At 39.7% G+C, this 25,094-nt stretch overlaps 1 protein-coding gene across 6 annotated transcripts in view; it reads left to right on the forward strand.

Moving 5' to 3' along the window:
* TRPM3 (transient receptor potential cation channel subfamily M member 3) overlaps window positions 1-25,094 on the forward strand; it is a 463,193-nt gene that overhangs the window by 401,929 nt on the left and 36,170 nt on the right. For 3 of the 6 annotated variants that reach the window (XM_069777358.1, XM_069777355.1, XM_069777356.1), the window contains exons 11-20: window positions 624-758; window positions 3,964-4,014; window positions 9,246-9,281; window positions 9,426-9,566; window positions 10,952-10,981; window positions 11,947-12,236; window positions 13,087-13,315; window positions 15,867-16,034; window positions 16,984-17,109; window positions 23,455-23,595. In XM_069777358.1, coding sequence (XP_069633459.1) covers window positions 624-758; window positions 3,964-4,014; window positions 9,246-9,281; window positions 9,426-9,566; window positions 10,952-10,981; window positions 11,947-12,236; window positions 13,087-13,315; window positions 15,867-16,034; window positions 16,984-17,109; window positions 23,455-23,595 — 1,347 coding nt within the window. The remainder of the gene's footprint in view (window positions 1-623; window positions 759-3,963; window positions 4,015-9,245; window positions 9,282-9,425; window positions 9,567-10,951; window positions 10,982-11,946; window positions 12,237-13,086; window positions 13,316-15,866; window positions 16,035-16,983; window positions 17,110-23,454; window positions 23,596-25,094) is intronic. The other 3 variants (XM_069777359.1, XM_069777357.1, XM_069777360.1) reach the window with 3 other exon arrangements.

A 25,094-nucleotide genomic window follows, 5' to 3' on the forward strand; every position in this document is an offset into this window, starting at 1 on the left:
CAAAAATTTGCATAAATGCTGCAAGCTGCAATCATTTTGCAAGCTAAAAGCTGGAAGTATGAGATTATTTCTCATCCTTCTAACTCTCCCCAGCCTGCAAGAGATAGAAAAGGAGAGATTTTGTGTAAGAAGACTTCTTGCATTTGGCCCTTCAAAAAAATGCTAATTGTGAAGCTATTTCTGCTTCCTGGGTGTCAAAATTTCCCTTAGTTTCCACACCACAAACAGAGGAAAAGCTAGTAAAGGCAGAATTAAAGTGAGTGTGTGTACACATAACAAATATACCCAATATAAATAAAATGTTTGTCAGGAAAACAAGACATAAAGATAATAATGAAATGGTGAATGGTGTGGAGGTGTGGTCACCAGTTACCTGGGTTCCAGTTCCTTGGTCCTAATCTGGATTTCCTAGAGTATGTTAACATTCTGACACTCATTTTTGAAATGCTGCCCTGAATCAGAGAAACTGATATAGACTAAAACTGTGATTATCCCATTCTAAGCTTAGAAGAGCAACCCTCAGAATTTTGTCAGGATTCACCTGCTTGTGCCAGGGTGACCGGACCAGCCAGATACAGCCTGTGATGACTAGGAACAACCTGAATTAATTGCTTGCTTTGCAGGTGGGCTCCCTTGAGCAAGCAATGCTGGATGCACTGGTGTTGGACAGAGTGGATTTTGTGAAATTACTCATAGAAAATGGAGTAAGCATGCATCGTTTTCTCACCATCTCCCGGCTAGAGGAATTGTACAATACGGTAGGGCCAACCTAAGGCAAATTTTCTATCTCTATATTCATTGTTCTAGCTTCCACTCATATTACAACGACATGATGATGCACAAAGCAGCCAACACCTGCTGTGGAGATTTGGAAGTCCACATTGTCTCTTAGCTTTGTCTCTTATGTAATGGAACACACTGTGTCTTGCCCACCTAATCTGCTGTACAGATTTTGTAAAACACGGATTAAGCCCCACACAGTGCCAGCTGATTTCTGGTCATTGTAATTCCAATATGATAGACCTGAGATTTAGACAGATGGCACTGTCTGGAAAACAGTAACTGGCAAGTTAGGACTTGTAGGATCGTGATACATGACTTCTGACAGTATAAGCTCTTACAGTTTCAGAAAAATCTTGCAACTGTTAATCAAACTCAGCCACTAGAAAACAAATAGAAGCAAACTTCTTGGGATAATATTCTGAATTTAAAGGTGAAATCCGATGATTTCAGGAGGCCTATTACAGTGAAGCGCTTTCCCCGTGTTCTCACCAAATGTTCCAAAAATGATAGTTTTGACTTTTAAAATCCGGTTTGCAAATTCTATATCTTTGCTTTTAAAATTAACTTAAAACTGCACAGGTTCAAATTGCTTCCAAGTTCTCAACTGCAAAACATTCACATCATTATTGCCTACTAAGAGAAACCAGTAAGTTCAAATTGCTTAAGTGGTATGGAAAAAATCTTAAAGCATTGTCTAGTTCTTCAGATTGCTAGTTCTGTCTAAACAGGAGAGAGGTTGTGACATAGTGCATAGCCCTTTTCAAAAAAGTTTTTTTTTGCCAGTACTTTTCAAAGCCCTGCCATCATAAGCTGCCACACTGGGCTGTTATCCAGAGATGTTTCACACTGATGGTGACCAGAATTCAGTCTTTCAAAAATATCAAATATGAAAAGAATTCATTAAATTTGTGCAAAATATAGAGGAACAGGTATCCATGCCACCCTTGAGACAGATTCCCATCTGATCTTTGATTGGCTTAAACTTTGCCATTATGGATCTATGTATTAAGAACAGGCTTTCTTGATAAGCATTGTAGTTCTTGTACCAAAGCCAGTTTTTACAGGGAGTAAGTGTGAGGAAAGTCTTCAGTTCTACAGCTAAAAGAAGGCCTTTTTGAATAAATTTATTGTATGCTATAAAAATCACCGTAAATTATTCATACAAGAGTTCCAAAAGACCAAGACTATGAAATGCCCAAACTACCAATTATGATATATGACCTAATGCATCCATGATAGCCTTAGCACCAACAAAAATACAAGGCCAGTTAAAAAATACCAAATTTCAACATAACCCCTGAGAGTGACCTGGGAAGCTACAAACCAGAGAATCTGACTTCTGCCATGGCAAATTTGTAAAAGTACAATAAAGAATAGGATTAATACACAAGGGGATCAATTTTATGTCAAGAAAGAGTTTACCCAGCTTCTGTAGGAAAATGTTAAGCCTTAGTAATCTATTACCATTTCTGAATTCAACAGGCAGGAGAATAAGGATGTTGCACTTGGTCTGCCTGTTTTTGCAAAACCTGTTTGACAATATTTGAAAACCTCAAAGATTATTAAAGAAATTTAGCTGTCATGACATAGAAGATAAAGGGCACTTGTGGTTTAAAAAATACTTGAAAGATAGAAAACAGAGAGTAGGAATACATGGTCTGTTCTCACCACAAAAGGACATTATGACCAGGGTCATCCAAGACCCTGTCCTGGGTTCACTGCTGTTCAGCCTGTTTAGAGGTGATCTGAAAAATAGTAACTACAGAAGGGACAATGTTTGCAGGTGATTTAGCATCACTCAGGGTAGGCAAATCTGAAGTACCGTATGAAGAATCACAGGAAAGTCTCATCATGCTCAGTGATGGGGTTACATAAAATTAAGTGTTAGCAAGTGCAGAGCAACATATATATGGAGCCACTGACTCTGCACATATGCAGTGGTCTCATCTATCGTCATTTACAGCCAAGGAGACCTCCCCATAAAAGTCTCTTAAAATATCAGCAACAGTCAAAAACACAACAGAAAAGAAAGTACTTCTCCACATAACATATAATTGAAATTGTGGGAGTCTGCTGCAGAATGTTTTGGGTGTGTCGTGGTTTAACCCCAGCCAGCAACTAAGCACCATGCAGCTGCTCACTCACTCCCCCCCCACCCAGTGGGATGGGGGAGAAAATCAGGAAAAGAAGCAAAATCTGTGGGTTGAGATAAGAACGGTTTATTAGAACAGAAAAGAAGAAACTAATAATGATAATGATAACACTAATAAAATGACAACAGCAGTAATAAAAGGATTGGAATGTCCAAATGATGCGCAGGGCAATTGCTCACCACCCGCCGACCGACACCCAGCCAGTCCCCCAGCCGCGATTCCCCTCCCCCACTCCCCCCAGTTCCTATACTGGATGTGACGTCCCATGGTATGGAATACCCCGCTGGCCAGTTTGGGTCAGGTGCCCTGGCTGTGTCCTGTGCCAACTTCTTGTGCCCCTCCACCTTTCTTGCTGGCTGGGCATGAGAAGCTGAAAAATCCTTGACTTTAGACTAAACACTACTGAGCAACAACTGAAAACATCAGTGTTATCAACATTCTTCACATACTGAACTCAAAACATAGCACTGTACCAGCTACTAGGAAGACAATTAACTCTATCCCAGCTGAAACCAGGACAATGTGTCAGGTGGAGTTAAAAGAAGATTGGACAAAATCACAGACTGCATGCTGTTAGTGGCTTTCAGGTGAGACAGCCTAGATGCAATGTCAGGCTCAGGGCGTCTCTGAGCCACCAACAGAGGAAGTGGAGATCCTGACTTCAGGAAGGGTGACACTTTAGCAGCTCTTTTATCTTCCACTCTCTCCCAGAGGCTGTGCATATTGTGCTGGGCTCCTGCTTTGCCTAAGCCAGGAGCCTAATCTGATATATAGGACCTTAATTTTCACCCAGTAGGCAGTTCCTGTGGTTTTCCTACTGAAGGGTTTTGTACAAAAGAGAAGTCAGGTGAAATAATGCTCTTGTAATTGTTGGGGGGGTTTTTTATTGATAACACTGTACAATTGAAGCGCTGTCAGTTGCCTGATAGTGAAACTACTAACGTGAGAAAGTAATTTCAGCATTTACATCTTGCAGGTCTTTGAACAATGCAAAACTATTTTATTCTTCTTTATTTGTCCTTTGCAGAGACATGGACCATCCAACACTCTGTATCATCTAGTCAGGGACGTCAAAAAGGTAAGAGTCCAATAGACGGTAGGTTGGAGATAATGCTATGATTGCTTTTTGGAGCTAGATACAATCTCTGTTTTGCATGAGCTTTCAGTCAAAGCCTTGTCCTTCCCCTGCCATTACAGAATGTCCTGTTTGTATGTACCGAATATGAACTTTTTGCATACAAAGCACAAGTAGCAAGTTATTTGGCTTGCTTTCTCTGTGGTTTTAGATGCCTGGGTAATAGTGCTTCTGCTAGCATATTGTAGCCTCTTACATACCATGTGGATTTGTGCTGTTATCTGTATTTTTCCATACCTGCAACTACTGTCAAAGCTAATTTCCATGTTGTTAGTTTACTTCTGAGCCTGTAAAATAGCCCTTATCCTTGTGCTGGATCCTCATTTGTTGAAACAGTTTCTTATTCCGTGTTGTGTGGTATATTGTCGCCATCTTCCTCAGCAGAAATATACAAAAAGAAGTAGTGCAACTTTCCCCTGCCCCCTTATGAAGTTAATTTCAAGTATCTTGATTATAAAGAGCCATGAGGAGGGCAAGACACAAACACAGAAAGGTATAGTGGCAAGAAGGAGATAAAAAATGCCTTTAGGAATGTGTTCAGGATTAGAAGTGTTAACAGCAGCAGCAATGAATGAAAGTCCTTTATCCTCTAAATATATGGATCAAGTAAGGAGATTGAGTCTGCAGCTGACCTCATCAGCTTGAATATTCTCCGAAAGCATGTGCAGATTGCAACCTTGCACATTATGTAAGTCAGACCTCAAGGGTAGCATACTTGAGAAAGGAGATTTTTGTACATGGGAGTAGATGGAAAACTGAAAAAGAAATGGAGATTTTTTTGTATGAGCACAGGTTTTGGTGGTCTCTTCTGTCACTGACAACTGAGCAGAACGAAAGGCAACTAGGGGAGAGCAGTGGCAATGCTTGATATATCATCTTTCTGTTAAATAATGCTACAGAATAACCAATAGTTATGTTTAGGGAGGTTCTGGTGGTTTTCTTTGGTTAGTGTGTTATGTGGCATCATCGTTGTTCAATTATACATAGTACATTAAGTGACCATTGCAAAGTGTGACATGCGTACAGAAGAAACCGAAACTGTTCTTATGCACTAATCCCCTTGGATGGAGCAGAGTAAAGCTAGAATGCATTTAGACTGGCTACTTCTCTTGAAGCCCAAGTTACCAGAATATGTTTTTTTACTAAATATGCATGTATTTATGTGCCTATAAGGGTTTGAAACAAGCATCATCTGTCTTCTTACTTTAAAATATATTCCTTTTCAAACTTCTTCTCTTCCCCAGTATCACCTTTCCCAGCCCTCCTTCAAAGGCATAGCAGTTTGTATGTTGAATGACTAAATAATATAAATATCTTTTCCTGAGTTCCTAACAAAAGATGTATTTTTAAAGGAGCTCTTGAAAAAAAGGCGTTAAAAGAGGCAAAGATGATCAGTACTCATAGGTGTATATTGATAGACATTGGCATAAGCAACTTACACTATATTTAATTACATTATTTGTTAAATGTTATGAGGTGGTCATTTTTCCATAAATTCACCTTTCTTTCCTCTGTCCATTAGTAATTCCCACTACATGAAGTCAATGTGTACTCTTATTAGAATATAGTTAAGGGCTTTAAAAACAAACAGCCTGGTGCAGTCGTCTAGCACCTTAATCAGAAAACTGCACCTCTGGGGCTGTATTTCTCATTTTGTCAGTGATGAGGAACAACCATGCTTCACTCTGAGAACAATGACAGCTCACCATAGCCCTGCAATCTGAGCAGATCCCCTACCAGTCAACCAAGCTGTAAATCAGTCAGCAGATCTGGCAACAGTTTAAATGGAAACACCTCCTTGGAAATAACTTCTTCATGGACAACACTGTTTGACAGTTAAGTGGCCCACTGTGCATGAAAACCAGACCACACTGCTGATGCTAGGTTTTTGAGTTTATATGTACTTTGAGGCCAGATACCTAACCTCCCAGATTTAATTACAGTATCACAAAATATAAATACAAAAAACATGTCACCTTAAGACAACAGTTAAGGGATATGCATACTCTGTGCTTTTTATACATACCTCCCAGTTTTAAAACCTGTGCTATTTACAAGGGTGTATGCTGTAAAAAGTTATTTACATCTGCATCATTGTGAATTCTCAAATAGAAAATGGATGCTTACAAATCATAGAAGCATTATTTAATTTACTACTATTGTATTACATAGCTGTATAAATCACTGGGAGGCGTTTTTTGTTTGAAAGACCACCCTGCCTGCTTAACAAAGGAAAGAATTTGAACAACAGAAGTCACATTACCACATCCTGTTTGTGGCGGCTTACAGACACACGTGTGCACACACACGCATGCACAAACATAGAAGACAACAATTTATTTTCTTTTCAAATTTCCAAATATCACTCTGAAGACTGTTAGCCTGGGCAGAATATTGTAAAGGCCTGGAGACACAGTCTTAAAGAATTTACAGTAATCAGGGTGCACTTAAATTCTGTATATATTAACAAGACAAAGCACTTCTTAATGACTCTGCTTTAGAGACAGCCATGAGACAACTCATCTCTCTTTTCGATCCTCTCCATTCCATAACTACATACGGGGAAAAATCTGCCTTCATCCTTTGCATGATGGCCTTTTTGACATCTCCTGACAAGGGCATAGAATTTGACATACAGGGTCGACTTGCTTCCCTAAACTGTACAAACCCATGCATCCAGGCTAAGCAGGAAGAAACAGTGGCTGTGCTTGACATCCTGTCTGTAAGTGGAGGTTTCCCTCTACAGGTTGTTTTTTAAAAAATTCTTCCTTCGCTCAACCAGCTAATGAAGATCAGTGGAAATCAACAGATTAATTTTTTCTTTAATCCAAAAATTGTATATAATCAATATATCTTAATCCCACTCTGGGGTGATACAAATTTTCAAAGGTCCTTATTTTGGACTGCCAATGTATGTTTACGTTTCCGGAGAACTAATAAGCAATATACACAATTTTGAAACTATTATTTTTTCCTCAGCATGCAAAATCAGAGGCTCAGTACCTGTTGAATACAAAAATGCACTTGAAGTGAAAAAATACTATAATTGATTAGCTACAGTTTACAGTTGAAGTTTCTTCAGGAAAAGAATAATGCATTAGCACTGAAGACTTGTCCCAACATTAGAAGGTTATTTGATTATTAACTGGGCTACCTATCATACCTGAAAGTCAAACCTTCTCCTCTGCCATTCCTGACCACCTTGGTTGTACTAGAATTAGCCCATCCAAATTTTTGCTGTTCTTAGAGTGGTTCTGGCCCACTTGCACCACTGTGCTTCGTTTACAAGCAGAGTCACCACTGCCAGGGTAGTTCAAGGTGTCTGCTGATATAGCAAGTGCTTTGACAGATGTGTAGCTCCTCTCACAAGGATGGTCCACTTGGCTTTACTAGGGCTGATCACTTTGGAAAAGTAATTGTGTGTTAAGCATGGAGCCATACATATGTTTATGTCTATAAAATATGTATTTCTTCTGTGAATTTGTGATTTTTCTTTAGTAAAGTGTTTCAGTATTATCTGGGAGGTTTAGATGCATCTTTTATTAGAACTACTCTATTGGAAATTTTTTTATCTAAATCCCTTTATGAAATTTTAGAAATCAGAAGAACTATCTCAAGAAACTCACTCTTTCTGACACATGCAGCACCCGGATGCCTGTTCTGCTTTCTTAATCGCTCTATTATTTTTTGCCACTTAATAATATCAAAGCATTCAGTGTTAGTGTCTTACATTAAGACAGCAGGAGTCTGTTGAATAACTACAACTCTGTCTTGGAGCTACAACTCCCACTTCTGCTAGCACCTTCATCCTTGTCCTAGTAAAACTGTCATTGCCTTAAGCATTCTGGAGAGAGAAGAACATTTGGAGGAAAAAGCAAACAAACAAACAAAACTTAGCAGGATTTAATTCTTAGATTTACATTATTTATCTTTAAACAGTTCAGAATAAAAATGACTGGGTTCAAATAAACTAAGCTAATATGCATTCCTGCAAACGATAGTGATTCCCCCGCCCATCAGATTGGCTAAGAGCAGGAAGAGTGCAAAAGTATATGCTAAGGGACATTACTGAAAGACAATTGGCAGCTCACCTTTTTCCACTAAATTTTCTTCATCTTCTGTCCCTTTGAATCCCAGCCCATTCCTAGGCATGGTACACCACAGCACTACCTCCCTCTCTCCTTCCTCAACATTTCAGCACACTGTTTGTACTGTGGTGAGCAGGGAGGGAAATTTTCTGGCTGAAGTAGAAGAGGAAGGAGGATCTTTGCATCCATTTCATCTCTTTTGCAGAACCAGTTACCTTCTGTTCACCATTAGTGTTTCTCTGCTCTGAATCTAATAAGCACATCTGCAGAGAAGCCAGACAGGTATCTGCAGACATGCAGATATTTCCAGCTAGACATGGCAGTCATAAAATTGCTCTGTGTGAATTACTAACCTTCTTTTGATGACCACATAAAAAGAGCTACAGGCTAACTGTAATCTGTGCTGTACATCATTATAGAAAATGTGATTATTTTATTACAATGCACTGAAAAAATTTGAAGCTAACAATTACAATTTTCTGGTCCTTCTGCAATGTTGACTATACAAGTTAAATTTTTACTAGAGTAATTTTCTCTTTTTCTTGCAGTTCACAGAAGGGTTATCTACCTTTCTTTCCACCTTTAGTTTGTAGTCCCACCTCTTGCACAATGACATACAGGACAGAGATGGTTCTGTAAATCTGCAGGGTTCTTAATGAGATCCCTAGATCTGGGTGACCTATTCACAGTTTGCTGAATCATGCCTTCTTTTCTGGTAGGGAACTGCTCACTGAACCATAAACCATGCAGGAGCTGGTTCCATGTGAACAAATGACATTGCATGATGTCACCTCACCGTGCCTTGGCAGTGCAGATGAGGCAGTCCAAAGAGATGCCAGCAGAGACGTGAGATGCCAGGATGAGAGTTGGGGGGGAAAGATAGTGCAGGAAAGGTGCCATCTTGCAGGACTAGAGTCCAGCAACTGTGCCTGACCTTTCAAGTGTGCTGATCCTCGTGCTTTTTGTTCTGCAGTCGTGTTCCTTGTTTCCTCAGCTGAAGAATATGAGTACTGTGTACTGACGTTATCTTCTGTTACTTCCAACAAGTTCTTCACCTTCTTATTTAACTTATGTCTTCTTTCCAAGCGAGAATATCCAGGTTTCGGTTGGATCTATTTTAAGGTGAATTAATTAACCAGCATAATAATACATTCCTGTTTTTAACTATTTAATTTGTTTTATTCTAACATCATTATAAAGTATATTTAACAATGCCAGTAATAAGCATTTCTTCCTCCCCCACCATCCTCCTTATTTTCTTTGCAGGGAAACTTACCTCCTGATTATCGGATAAGTCTAATTGATATTGGATTGGTCATAGAGTACCTGATGGGAGGAGCATATCGCTGCAATTACACCCGAAAGCGGTTCAGGACACTGTACCACAACTTATTTGGGCCCAAGAGGGTAAGGAGCAAGTTATTTGCCATCTGAATGACTGCACCCACTGGCAGGGCTTGCCATAGCTTCTTAGATGGTTCCATGCTGGGGGGATCCACATGCACACACTATTCAGTCTACAGATTCATTTCCACTCTGTACCCAGCAGCTATTTCACCATAACACACCACAAGCCAGCCACTGATACAAGCTACAATTTTTATCAATTTAATGAAAAAATTATTGGGTTCTGCTGCCCTGGTGAGACCAGGACGTAAAACAGTCTCCTCTGGCTCTAAAATCTGTAATTAGACAAGTCTCTTGACCTGTACCAATAATACCATAAGGCACCTGAGTTAGACTTGAAAAAAATTGTGTTTTGATAGATGCATTTCCTGTCTCATGGTTCATCTTCTTGACTGTGGCCTGAAGGTATCAGGGCAAAGAAACCCATAACTCACAATTGGCTTTATTGGCTGGGTGTGGCTCCAGCAGAGTCAGTGGGCTCATGGCAAAACCACTGTTCAGTATTTTTGTGGTTTTCCTATTTGATAGATTACAATTCTATTAATCCAAAGTTTACTACCTTCCCAAAACAAAAGATATTTACTGACTTCCATAATGCCACCGACCCAATCCAGTGTGAAGAAAAATCAGTTCAATGGCTCCCAGTAAGATTTGTAGTTCATTCTTTGCCTATTTTTACCTTGCATTTTCATTTCCTGTCTCAGTTCAGATTTTAGCAATACACACCATTGAATATTGTTCTAAGTGGCTATAAAGAGCAACAGCTCTGTGAAATGATTACAGCCAAACACCTGAAATGGGTTTGTTTGTTTCTCTACACTTTCTTTCTTCACTTTTGAGAGGAAAGGTAGTAATTGTAGCTGCTGGGAGACACTTTCTTTTCTTTGTCACTCACTCAAGAAAAGCGTTTGAGTAGCTATTTCACAGATACTGAACCAACATACAGAGCAGCTCCACAGCAGTCAATAAAAGTGTGCCAGGGGAATGGCCAAAATACTGATATACTCCAGAGAAATCCATTCATGCCTTAGTGGTAATTCCTATCTCTTTTCCACTAGCACAGCCCCAAACCAGCTGCAATTTGTACCTGAACCCAAATGTATGCCTTCTGTTGTATGTTTTGGTGAAATAGGGTCAAACTCAAGGTTGAATTAAATATAAATATGTAATTATTTGATTGATGTATATATGTATATTATATTACATTACATCGCATTACATCTATATTACCTATATTATATTATATACTCTACGTTAGATACTCTACATTATATGTTATACATCACATGTTACATACTTACACATGTATGTATGTGTAGAAATATAGTTGTGATTATTCATCACCATTCTGGGAGAAATAACATTTTTCTAACTTTTTTGTACAGCCAAAAGCCCTGAAACTGTTGGGAATGGAGGTAGGCGACCTGTGATAAATCTTAATGTCTTTTCCTTTTTTGACAAATATAAGCTCTATCAAGATAATGTTTAAATCGCTGTAATGAAGGGACCAATAGTTGTTTTCAAGTTTTCTATGAGAAATGTGCAACACAAATTGTATTTTTCATCCAGATGACTTGTTTACACAAGGGCCAAATTAAGAAACATTTCTTAATAAAACCCCAGTGGAGAGAAAAGAAGGCTCTGCCCCCTGTATGCATCATCTTTCTTTTCATGAAGATTAAACAAAATGTTTCAGTCTGTCAGACCAAACAGAATTTCAGTCAGATAACTATATAACTTTAAAATGTGTCAGAGAATGATGCAGAAATCTTTACAAAGGCCAAATTTCTATCAGCTCATGTGATAAAAGCAGTAGGCTAAAATGGGAAGGAAACTAAAGGTGATAGAAACAACAAAAAGATGGAGAAAGAAGGGATAAAAAAGGGATACAAAGGCAGAATGGGAGTGAAGAAAGGATATTCCTACTCTTCTGAGAAGATGAAGGGAGAAAACACAAGAATAAGCAGAGAGGGAGTCTTCAGCTGACCAGAACGTCCCCTGGATATGTACTTTCCGATGCATTACAACAGATGTTATATTTGGAGTGAAATCTTAGCTTTATTTTGATGGTGGCTTTTCCAAAATGATTCTGGATATTGTGTGATTGTGCTCTGTGTTCTTAGGGAGAAAGAACAGTTCAGAGTGACAGTCCAAAGCTCTTTTTCCCTGTGTTTAGGTATGGGGTTACTGACTTCTTAATTACAGTGCATGGACCAATACCTTTTTCATCATTTTCCTATGTTAAATATTTTGTCCAAAAAAGATGAAGGGGCTGACCTGCAGGGAATGTGTTTGATATCTCAGGTACTGACTCCAATGCATTGTGTGAATTGATTCAGTTCCTGCACTGGTGAAAAAAATTTCTCTACAATTCTCACAGGATGATGTCCCTTTGCGGCGAGGGAGGAAAACAACAAAAAAAAGAGAAGAGGAAGTTGATATTGATTTGGATGACCCTGAGATCAATCATTTCCCTTTCCCGTTCCATGAGCTGATGGTGTGGGCTGTGCTGATGAAGCGTCAGAAGATGGCCCTCTTCTTTTGGCAGCATGGGGAAGAGGCTATGGCTAAAGCACTGGTGGCCTGTAAACTCTGTAAAGCCATGGCCCACGAAGCATCAGAAAATGACATGGTGGATGACATATCCCAAGAGCTGAACCATAATTCCAGGTGAATTTTCTTTCATGTACACTTTGCTGGGTTAAAAAAAAAAAAAAAAAAAAAAAATAGAGAGAGGCTGCTGAACCTCCCTGAAATTTGCTTATCCGTACCTCATTTTCATTTCTAACTTATTGGGAAAACGCAGCCCCTTTAAAGTCTAAATAACTTTTAAACAATCAGTCTGCCAGGGAAGCAGAGCTGCTAGCAGTATAACTTCTGAAATGAGAAGGTGTCAAGAAGGCAATGGAATATCTATATTGTCTACGTGTTCCCCCTGAGGCCTCAAGAGTCAGGCTGCAATATTTCTCTGTGCTTTTTCAAGACATTCTGTTCCTCCCAAGCAGAACAATTGTTGAAATCCTTACAAACATAATATTCAGGCAGTAGTGTTAATTAGCAAGAACTTACGCTTAGGTGAGCAAGCCAAGATACTAGATTCCATAATAATCTTTCTTGATGTTAAAAGTCTGAGACACAGATTTTTAAAAAGTGTATTGGACATTCATTTTTCCAGGAGACTTGACCACGAAGCCATGGGCAAACAGCACAGAAGCAATCCTCTAAGCTGCAGATAACCAGAGGATTTCAGCTAGAAAATGTCAGGGGGGTGGGCAGGCAGGTGGGAGCAGACAGCTGGTAGGTGTGGGTGCTCATCACTGCTAAGTCAGGGCACTTATTTATATGCCTACCATTAGCCACTCACATTTGAAAATGTGGGTTTCCACGTGTACAGTCAACATCACGATTTGCATGATGGAAGGTGCTGCACCCCCTTGCAGAGACTGTCAGTCACAGAGGGGTGTTTTCTGCAGCAGGCTGCTTGGGCTAGTGGGAATGAACAAATATCCCTCTGTTGCAGGGACTTCGGACAGTTGGCCGTGGAACTGTTGGACCAGTCATACAAGCAGGATGAGCAACTGGCAATGAAACTGCTGACCTACGAGCTGAAGAACTGGAGCAATGCCACATGCCTGCAGCTTGCAGTGGCAGCCAAGCACAGGGACTTCATTGCTCACACTTGCAGCCAAATGCTGCTCACAGACATGTGGATGGGTCGCCTGCGGATGCGCAAAAATTCTGGCCTAAAGGTCAGCACTGTTTTAAAAAAAAATTAACAGCCAGAGAAGTTCTGATAGATGGTGACAGGGCTTACAATAAATCAGTAATAACCAGCTCAATTAACCATATTTCAGGTGCTTATTTGTAGTGACATTAAGCAGGGTATATTCTTCCTGTGTTCAGTTTTTCAGCAGGGAGCTTATCACAAACCCAAGTTCAAAGGACGTTGCTTAGTTTTTTCACCACCTTTCTCAAAGCCCCCTCTGGCATCAGTGAGACTTATCAGAATAAGAACTGAGCCAGGAGATTAGTATGTCACCCTGCCTGGATACTTGAGGAGTTAGCCAAGGTTTTTAAAGATAAATAAAGAAAAAGGATGTGTAAGTGAATTAACCGCTAGTGAAAGGTGCTGATCCAACAAACTTCCCCAGAACTGGTCACAGCAAGCAGTACCAATTTTCTTGCAGTCCCCTGCCAATATTCCTTATGATTGAGCTGAAGGGACCACCTTAGAGGATCTAGAGGACAATTCAATTTTCCACAATTAGCGAAACTGCTAACAGAGCAAGGTGAATTCTGGGAGGTGAATGTGTGTCTGTGGGCTTGCATCTTTCACCTTCACCAAAGTACCCACCAGTCAGTACATAACCAGGAACTGCCTTTTCCAGATGACTGAGAAATATTTTCAGTGAAGGGATTCTCTCTCCTGCATTAATCATGTGCGTGAAAAGTCATAACTGCTCAGTTGTTTTGCTGTGTAAAAAGATGTTCACTAAGAGGGAGAACGCTTGTGAGTATGTGTATCAGTATCGTACTGGGTCTCATCTAGTGACAGTGATGAATGAGAATAAGTGGCTGATAGCATTGTCATCATCCTCCTGCAGGGGCTGTGTGTAAATATTGTTCAGCTTACAGATAGAAAGCATTCTCACATTTGGAGACATCTTTACTACCTATTTTTCTGACTCAACTCACAGGCCCATTGCCCTTCAGAGGGACTCCCGCCTTGTTCACTGCTTGGCTTTGCAGATAGTCAACCTGAGTAGACTGGGATCAGTGCAGCAACTCATTTCCCACTGCATGCTTTCTTCTTTGTAGCGTGTATCTCTTAAGCCATAAAACAGACCTTTCTTTCACAATTAATAACTGAAGGTAACAGCCTCTGTTTCCCTTCAGCTTCTTGTAACATCAGGGCTTCACAAGCATCCTTTACTCAGTTTCTCATTTGTGTTTTATTTCACTGAAACTCATTAGCAGGGTCTGTTTAAAGCTAAAGCAGGCTACAAGCTACACGAGCAAGAGGCAGCATGGCAAAGAAATAAATTTGCAAGCATGAGTCATGGATTATTTCCCATGAACAATTTTCTCCCATTGAAACTGGCAAAGGGCAAGAAGGCTGAATGTAATTCTTTAGAGTCTTGTCGGGGATGTATAGCACCAATGGGAGGGGGAGAGGAAATTGATAATCCTGCCTGTCCTTAAAAATAGCCTGTCTGGGAAGCCAGGTCTGCCCGTAACCCCCTCTCCCTGGACACATCCTTTTGCAACAAGCTGAGTGCAGGAGCAGTGCAGGCAGCCTGATGCTCAGCTCTTCTCAGGCTGGGCACAGTGTTCATATACACTAACTGCTCCTGATTGCAGTACTTCAGATGATTTCAACAGCACGCATGCTGCTGTCAATATAAGCACAAACAGTCACCCTCCCTGACCTGCCAACAAGCTAACTATCTGGTTTCATTGTCATTTGGGGAGACATTTATAATAAAATCATCTTCCATGAGATTACAGCAAAACCAGGAAAAGCTACTGTTCTTGTGAACCACTTCTTTTTGTATTATTATGATATCTCTTCAGTTATACTACTGACTTAACCCCAAGCATCGTTTATTGCATATATCCACACAAGGTAATTTTAATGGTTTCTGCACTCCCACATCATAAGAGAGGGAAGGCAGAAAAGAAAGAGTTGGCATTAATGTGAACATTACACAGCTGCCAGGTTAATGAACCAAAATCTAAGGGGACCACATAACTGAGCACATCAACATTTGCTATTGCGGTCTTTGCCTTATCTTCTCAGATCCACACACTCATGCCTTGACTACCTGGGTGCATTAAGTATGGACACAGAGAGCATGAGACCTATTAACCCTATCTGTAGAAATTAATACTGCTTCTCTGTCACTTACACTGATAGTGTCTATTATGTAAAATGCAGAAAATTGCAGGTCTGAACACCCCCATGGTCGCACCTACGAATGACCTTGTGTAATAGTTTGTAAATATATTTTGGTAGGTAATAATACCCATCTGGTGAGCAAGCAGATGAAATACTCAAGAGAGGCAATTAGCCATGGGACTCACAGCAATGCTAGTAGAAGTTACGTGCTTTGTTTCACTACAGAACTCTGATAACATTACGCCAAGTGACAAATACTCTATTGTGATAGAAACTCACATGCACGCATATCTTTCTTTTCCTAAATGTCCTGAGGGAGTTGTTCCATTTGATAATAAGTAACCATCATGACTGTAATCTGTTTACTGTGATGATTATTGTTATCATTATTATTGCTTTAGGTAATTCTAGGAATTCTACTTCCTCCTTCAATCCTCAGCTTGGAGTTCAAGAACAAGGATGATATGCCTTACATGTCTCAGGCCAATGAGATCCATCTTCAAGAGAAGGAGCCAGAGGAACCAGAGAAGCCAGTGAAAGAAAAAGAGGAGGAAGACATGGAACTCACTGTAAGTGCCGACAATAAATCACCAGCCTCAGTGCTGTCAATTTGTTATTCCCACCTCTGTGGGCATTGCAGGCTGTCTAATGGCTAAATTTAGCAGATGATAGGATACCACTCTTTACACTCCCCTCTTCTCAGTGAGACTCAGATCAGAAAAGTTGGCATCATTGTGTCTCGATGTTGCAGCAGTGCATGGTGATGCCAAAGCATCACGTTGTGATGTAATATCCTCATATTTTGATTCAATTTGATGCCACGATGTCTGCAATGAATTCATGACATTTCAGAATTGAATGCACTCAGCCATGATAGATGAGTGGGCCTCTCTCTCTGGTAGAAAAGAAACTCGCTAAGTCTTCCTTTGAGTGGAAATGCCCAAAGATTCATAGAAGCTAGAAATTTTTTTTCTTTTGGTTAACCTATTTAAAGGGCAAGTAAGTGTCCAAACAGGCAAGAAAAATGATGAAAAATGTTTTTCGAAATTATTTATGAATTTGTGGTCATTGCCTCTCACACATACACACATGCAGTTTTTAATCCACTGAAGACGTTAGCAAGCAGCTAGACAGCTCAGCCCTTGCTAAGAGCTTCTGCAGCTCAGCAGAATTGTGTAAAGAAGGACTTGTCTGTATTAGTAACATAGCCTTAGAGAAATAATTTGCACCACAAAAAGAATCAAATAGATAAAGCTCTGAAAACTATACAAGTCACTTAATTCCAGTCTCTTGTTCTCAGACTTGTCTGATATTTTTTAATTTGGGAAATTATCATATGAGCTATCAGACCTCCTTAGCTTAATTTGGCTTGCTTTGGTTTCGATTTGATTGTGGTGTCTTTGAAAGGCTTAAAACTCAACCCCAGTTGGTCAAGGTCAGGATAGAGGCATAGAAGTAAAAGGGATTTTCCTGGTAAATTTTAAAAAAAAAAAAAAAAACCCAGACTGTTTCCCACAGGCAAACAGCAGGAGCTGCCCACAGGACCCCGTCTGCAGGCAGGCAGAAGGACCTGCTTACAGGACCCAATATGCAGGCAAGCCGAAGGAGCAGCCCACAAGACCCACCTACAGGACCCGTTTGCAGGCAAGAACCTGGCCGTTGGGAAGGACCAGAAGCCAGAATAGCAGCAATGGCCCATTCTCTGCTCATTAGCTATGAATTGCAATTTACTATCCCTGGCTTCTGATCCACTTATGAAGTGCCTATTCAAATCAAATAAGCACTTTGCAAGCTGCCTTTTTCTGGGCAATGGGGAGAAATTTGGGGAGGAAGTCATTTCCATCTCTCTGCAGTTATCCCAGCTCCTGGTTTCTTGTCTACAATACTGTGTTTCCTTTTTACCTTCTGAATCCTGCTACAAGGAAGTGATGTGTGAACTGGATCTGCTTTTCCAGATGAGTCTTAGATGTTCCCTCCCTTCCCCCTTCCATGTGCTGACAGTCCTATTGCTCTTTCCTGTCATTGACTCTGCCCTTAACTCCTTCAAATTTGATGCATCATTCTAGTGAAGTTTCAGACACTTACAGCCTTTTCTGTCAAATAAGAACTGCTTCTGTGAAGTCCAGCAAGTTTAGAAACAGTAACTTTGGTGCACTACTGCTGACTTAATATTTCTGCATATAATGTATACCGTGCTTTAGGACTTCTAACACAGCTTCTTCACTCAGGTGCCCTTCAGTGGTGAGGAGAGATCATTTGCTAGCAAAGACACCTTTGCTTATATTTCTGTGGTTAGATGCCACAGCCAGTTATATTTAGTCACCTTCGGGCACCATGTCAGGGAGAGTGCTCCTGCCTGACATGTTTTAAATATAGGAAAATACTTCAGATTGAAGTTTTATGCTTTCCAGCCTTAGTCAAATGTGTGGCATAAGTTAGGCCAGGCCTCTTCTCCACTGATGAGAGGATGCTTGCAAGACTGTTCGGGAAGTGCCTTTGTTAAGTTTCCCTTTAGTCACACTTATATTAAGGATACATTATTCATAGTTCACTGAGATTAATAATCGATTGTCATGTGATATCACAAATGTTTAATCAATTGCTGAACTCTGGCTCAATAGATCAGTCACTCACCCTAACCATAGCTTGCTACTATTGTATTCAGAATGACCTGCGTATTTTTCTCCACATTTTTTTCCTTTCAGGCCAAATGAATAGATTACTACAATTTTCTCTAATTCATTTACTTAATTGGCACATGATTGTTTAAAATATTTTCAAAATTTTTCCATTGTTTGTGTTTCTGAGCTTTGTTCAGCTTACTGCTTAAACAAACAAAATTGATAAACTAAAAATAATTTTGGTCACCTCAAAAGTCAATTTCTGGCAAACAATGTATCATCCAAACAAGCTGCCTAACTCTGTTTCTAATCATTCCCAGTGAATACTTCTCAAGTCTCTGTATTCCTATAATATTATGGCTATATGCATTTTTATAAAAGTACTGCTAAGATAAAGAGATCCAATCTAGTCAAGGTCTGTTCATTGATTTCTTATGAAGTCTTGTGTGTCTTGCACAGCTAAGACCAAGTGCCTAATGATAGGCCAGAATAGCCAGTTTTTTTCCTCTGGACTGCCCTTGGGCAGAGTAGATAAAGTACAGGGCCACAGTGATTTTTTTGTGTGTTATTTTACACCTTATTTGCACCGAATAATATGACCACAGACTACAGCAGCAGTGAAGTAAGTTTCCACACGGGTCAATCTGCATAGGAGTATGTATTCGGTTTATATTCCTCTCAAAGGCTCTGATGGGTAGCTGAACATTTGGATATACTATAAAGATATAGTGTTTATTCACTGTGAACTACTTGTTACTCACACCTGCTTTTAACTTTATAACAGATATATGGGAGTGCTGGGCACACATTTCTTTAACACCTAGATGCTAAGCAACAGACTTTCCTTGTAGCAGCTACTCACAAAAACACGCCTGAATACTGCTCTCATCACCGCTCCCTCAACACCAAGGAATTTACCACAATTTATGCATGAAGCTGCTAGTCATTAATCCTAAATATTAGGCATAGAGGAATAGGAGGAGTAGAAGGGCACTAAAGTCTAAAGGCCAGGGACATTTTTTTATTTGTATAATGTCCTGATCAGGGCCTTAATTAGTTGCTGGCTTTTAGGTCAGTCAGAAACACCCACAGTCTACCCTTCTCCTAAAATAACACTGATTCTGGAAGCCATAGCTAGAAGCATCCTTATCCCTATCCAGTGCCTTATTGTTTGGGTATTAGAGTTCCCCAGTAAATGGTCTTATTTTAGAACACAGAGTAACTCATCTAAGTCCTTTAGAAGATGTTTCAGTTGATTTGTTCATTTTGTTCTAATTTTCCACATCAAACAGGAAGTTTGGACTTCCATGGGCATCACTAAGAGTCTGAGTTAGGACTTTGCAGCAGCAGCAAAGCTAGCTGTGTTGGTCTCTGGGCTCACATTGTCTCACGTGTAATATGTACACATAGCCTTTTCTCCATGGCAAGAACTAACCAAGTAGTATACCGCTAAAAATACAGTTCTTAAGACGGCAAAGGTTGAAGACTAGTGTCCTCATGCCCCTGGCCCATCTCACCCACCCTGCTAGGGGATGGTTCTTGCAGCATTTCACATGCCAGCAGCAAGGCACCTCTTCTGGAAAACAGCAGTGGGAGACACTGCAGGAGGTCATAAGGCAGAAGGGCTGGCCCTCTTCATGGGGAGGGTTTTCCCTCTGTTTCTCCAAGGGTTTTGGAAACCCCCCTTACTGCCACTACACACCTGCCCTGGCACTCTCAATGTCCTTTGCTATACTCAGCAGCCAGGATGACTGAGCTCCCAGTACTTTAGGCCTGCTCCTCTGTATTCACCTGAAGAACCACTGAGCACATGCAAAACCCATTTTTACACACCTGTAACTCAAAGGCATTAAACATTTTTTCCTACCAGTATTTCAATGCAGAGAACAGTAACCTTAGAACTACCATAGAGGTAGCATTTCTATACATAGTGTAGGATGCAATGGGGTATGCAGAGAGAGGTATAGTACATCTACCGAGCTATGTACCATTTCCACAGCAGTTCTGTGTGAATAGGGGGTAAGTCTGTATGTAGCATGTAGAAGTCACTAAGGATAAAATTTGAAGCGCCTATGGTCATTCTAGCAGGACTGAAATTCCTGTTATTTAATTATAAAACAGATAAATATACTACAGGATCATTAGCATATATTAATGCAAAAATGCACAACCCAAAACTGTCCTGGTTCCCCATCAGTGGATGGTCCTCAATTACATAAAACAAAATCTGGCCAAAAAAAAAAAAAAAACCCACCAAAAAACAACAGAATCCTGATTAGAATCTTCATGTTAAAACTGTGCGCACATCAATCCCCTCAGGCTAAAATGATGCAGCTGTACTGTACTTCACAATGTAGTTGAGCTGCTGTCGGGCTTACCTTGCATGACTCATGGTGAATCATGGACAAAATTGTGTATTAGAGAAAGAGATGCCGCCCACGCAGAGCAGAGTCTTGAGTTATTCCCACACTATTGCTTCCCCCTCCAAGTGAAAACACATTTGTTCACATTCAGCATTGCAGCTATTCTGTCAACACAGTCACTTAGGTTATTTCTGTATGTTTCTAATGGGGAGGCTTTTCAATTTGTTAATACTGTGATATAATTAACAGTCAGGGACATCAGGTCAAATCTAATCCCCAGCCATCTCAGAGCAATTCCCCATCTGTAGCATGGGGGAGGGGAGAGGTTAGTATTATATGATACAATTAATTCAAAAATAATTATAACAGGATAAAATTACAGCATCATTATCAACAAGAAGGCAACAGCAAACAGGAAGTCGGCATCCATGAGCTAAAGCATAAATCCAGGTACTGAAAGAGCATTATCCTAAAAACATCCACAACTCACTGATTCCAGTGAGAGCTAGGGGTGTCTCAGAATTAGCAAATTTATAAAATTGTGAAGGTTTTAAACTCTGTAAAATAATCCCTTTCACTAAAGCACGGCACTGCTCGTTTGTTAAAGCTGCCAGCATTCATTTTCGCTCTGCTGCACGGTTCTTGAGCACCAGAGGACAGCAGAGACAAAGTCTTGGGAAAAGCTACAGAAAACTCTGTAGCACCAGATGGCAGCTTTCTCTAAAACAGTGTCAGGAGGTAGAGAGAAACAAAGAAATTAGTACCTTCTTGGCTATAATTTTCCCAAAGCATTCAGATCATATTCCACTTTCTTTCCCAAATAAACAACCCCTGATATAGATCAGGGAATCGCTTTGGGTTTTTTAGACTTCAGGTAACAATACCTGGGATTCTGTGAAGGTTGTGTAATCTCTGCTACTATAGCTATATTCAGTAAATCTCATGTTCTTGCAGACTACCTGCTTATCTAATAAGAGCCCTTCTCTCTGCTTAACAGCTGCTTCATCTTTTTCCTTTTTTATGATTTTTTTAATGGAATTTTAAGGGGGTTTATGTGCACTGTGAGAATCAACAGGAGGTATATTTAATTTTTTAATATGCATTGTTTCATCTACATTTATGGCAGTGAACTTAGAAATCTGCAGGCATAAAAAGGTAAAGGAAATAGGTAACTTCATCAAAGCAGGCTACAGTTTTAAGAGGATCTCAGCAGGTTAATTTCAGTGCAGTATACTTGTGTCCCAAATCTTTGTTCTATTTTATTAAAAACATGCAGGGCAACATCTGTGCATAGTCGAATTCAAGAATATAAGGGACCATGTGGAAAGTAATAACACCAGAGGAAAAAACTAGCTGCATAAAAGAAATGAAAGAGAAATATTACGCAGGAGCCATCTAGGACCATACATGGTCCTAATAATGTTACAAATATCTATACTAACTGAAAGAAAAAAAAATTTGGTCATCAGTTTATCATTACAAATTACTATTTTACAGGACCAAAGACCTATATGCATAGCTCCACATGAGGCCTAGAAAAAAGAAGAAAAGGAACGATTGTGATTTTCACTTTTAAATATATGAGAAGTGCATCTCCTGTTCCTGCAGGGCACTAGAACCGGATCAAATAGCTCACCTGAAGCTTATTTGTTAAGTATTTGCTGAACAACCTGTTGAATCAGAGCACATAGATAAATGAAGGACCTCTTTATTGAAAGACAGTATGTCTGGCATCTAATTGTTCTATTTAGGGACTTAGTTTTCCATGTTTTTAAGTTGCAGATGAGAACAATGTTACCTGCAGGGTTGGTGAAAGTTTGCTTCGGTTAACATAAAAGTACAAAAATGCTTACCTACTTGTAGAAAAACATAGAAGCATTTAAATACAGGCAGCATCGTGCAAACCCTGCATACTTAGCTAGGACAGCAGTATCTCAATTCTTGCAATTGCTTTCATGTGCAGGAGTGCTACAATCTATAGGTGCTGCCACAAACTAAATAGCAAGAACTCGCTCAGGGCACAATGATCTAAAACCCATTCTTAGTCTCCTATTCACAAAAGAATTGTTTCAGAAAGAACATTTAACAGATCGCACTGTACTCTAAATACAAAGGAACACCTTCTTTTAAGCATTAACTTCAGTGAATATATAGTTTAGTCACTCCTTCCACGTCTCTACCACTGACCATGAAGTCAAAAGTAAACAAAATAATACCAACTTTTGCCTGTTAGGTTTGCACTGATAGCTGAGAACTTCTTAAGTATGTGTTCCTGGAGCTCAGTGTCGCTCTTCAGTGAGTCTGAATTGCAATGGTAACAGTGAGATCACGCCTAACAGAGGCAGTGCATGAGCAGTCTGGAACTTCATTATGGAAGAAGCTACAGTCATGTAGAAGGATCTTTCAATCCAAGGCCTTAATGCTGCAGTGAACTCTACTAGTCAGTCCTCTACATCCATGTGAAGTTCACTGTGGGATCATCGCCTGTGACAGATCCGGTGATCAACATAAAAAGAGTCACTGGCTTCTTTGCTTCCAGTCCAGCAACTGCCAACTCATCTTTCCCCTTGTTGTTCTCTCTCAGTCTCTGCCTTAAGAGCTTCTCTTTGTTTAAAATCAAAACTTAACTGTTTTCTGTCTGCATCTGTTTATTGTATAGAAATACACCACAAAAAGCTGTTGTCAGGTAAAAATTTTGCTGTCCATACAGCAAAAAGGAGAAATGTTCTCCACATCTCATTTTTCAATCCCTAGTCAAGGATTTCACGCTGGTGCTGACAGTTGCTGCCAAAGCATTGCTTTTTTGGTTTACAAAGAATTAAACAGCAGCTTCCCTGCAAAAAAAGATAATCTGAGAACAAAATATTTTACGCCTAGCTATGGTCACCTGGTTTTGTCTAAAAATCAGGAAATCAGACTTTTTAATAGTTTCCTTTTAAAATTTCAAAAAATAGCTTAATTTGTCTTTCACAAAGAAAGAAACACAAAAATGTCCTTTCTTGTAGGCAATGCTGGGACGAGGTAATGGAGAGTCCTCAAGAAAGAAAGAGGAAGAGGAAGTTCAGAGCAGGCACAGACTGATCCCTGTTGGAAGAAAGATTTATGAGTTCTACAATGCTCCCATCGTTAAATTTTGGTTTTACACAGTAAGAAACCTTTCCTGTTATATTACTACTGTTTGGACAAATATTGAGATTGGATTAAGGTCATCTTGTGTGTTTCATTGAAAGTCTGCATCTGCGTGCATTGGAGGGCTTACCTGTAAATAGTTTAATAAAAATCTTTTGTGGAGGTCAGCTAGCACTTGCAAACCCATCTAAGACTTTTAAAGAGTACTATTTGATTCAGGAAGTTAATGGTTAAAATTTGAATGACTGTGTATGTTTTTCTTCAAATACAACAATAAGCAGCAGTTTGCTGCAGTCAGTGCTCCCAAGGAATTTGCTGTAGGAGAATTCCCAATAGGAGAGCTCCCAATAGTAAGCCCAATGGGAGGCTGGGCTGAATGAGGATGTCGAATTGTATAATAATTGATGAAAAAAAGAAGCAGATAGAGCACAACTTTTCTTGGAACATTTTTTCTTTGTTCTGACTGGTCTGCAGAGTGTCTCTCAGAGAAAGTGTTTGTGTAAGTACCCACAAGATAACATTATTCAGGGATGAATTATGCCAAATCAGTATAATATTCTTGTGTTATAAAGAAACAGACCTTGCAGGTGGAGCAGAAAAAACATTACGTCATATATTTTTACTTAAGTAAGACAGTGTCAAAAACTTTACAGGGTGTTCTCACAGATAAATTAATAACTGCTATATTAAAGTTACTATGTGGATACAAACTTTTTGGCAATTAGTCCTCAAGAGTAGATATTAATTATTCACTATCAAGCTGGTGGCAGAGATTAGAAAGGATTCCATTTGGGTTTCTCCTATATCAGGTGTTATCTGCTATTTTCATTCAAAACTGGGATGATGGAGGAGAGATTAGTTATTAAATTTGCAAATTGCACTAGAACGTAGAAGGATGAGATCAAAAAGTAAAATGAACACAGAAAGTAATCCTTTCAGTCTCCTTGGCTGGAATATTCTATCCCAGTTCAGCTTCTGCATCACATGACAAGTATGGACTCATCTGAAGGACACAAAAAAGAACAAGAAAAATGTCTCAAGAGGTCTGTAAAACATAACTTAACAGGAAGGATTTAAGGAAGTGAGGTTGTTTTCTCTAGAAGAAAGAAGTCTGCAGAAGGAATGTAATAGTCTTCAAATAGGTGTAAGTAACTGCAGAGAGGAACAAAATGGAATGATCTCCAAATCCTTGCTGAATAGGACATGAAGTAATGGTTTAAATTGCAGCAATGCAGTTCCAGGTAAGATGTTAGGAAACAGTTTCTAAATGCTCTCAAAAGTACTGTCATAAACTGTGTAAGGAGATGGTAGATTTTCCATTATTAGTCTAATCTTATCAAAACATATGTCCACTATGGTACACTGTAATTAATCTTGCCTCCGCACCGTGGAATTGGCCAGATGATTTCCGGTGTTCCCTCCCAGTTATATTTTCCATCATTCTGCTGAATGCACAGCAAATCACAAAGAACACATCCTTCTGTAGATATCTTCTTATAAGAAAAATGCCTTGCTG

Source organism: Haliaeetus albicilla, chromosome Z (genome assembly GCF_947461875.1).
Source record: "Haliaeetus albicilla chromosome Z, bHalAlb1.1, whole genome shotgun sequence".
NCBI classification, from domain to species: Eukaryota; Metazoa; Chordata; class Aves; order Accipitriformes; family Accipitridae; genus Haliaeetus; species Haliaeetus albicilla.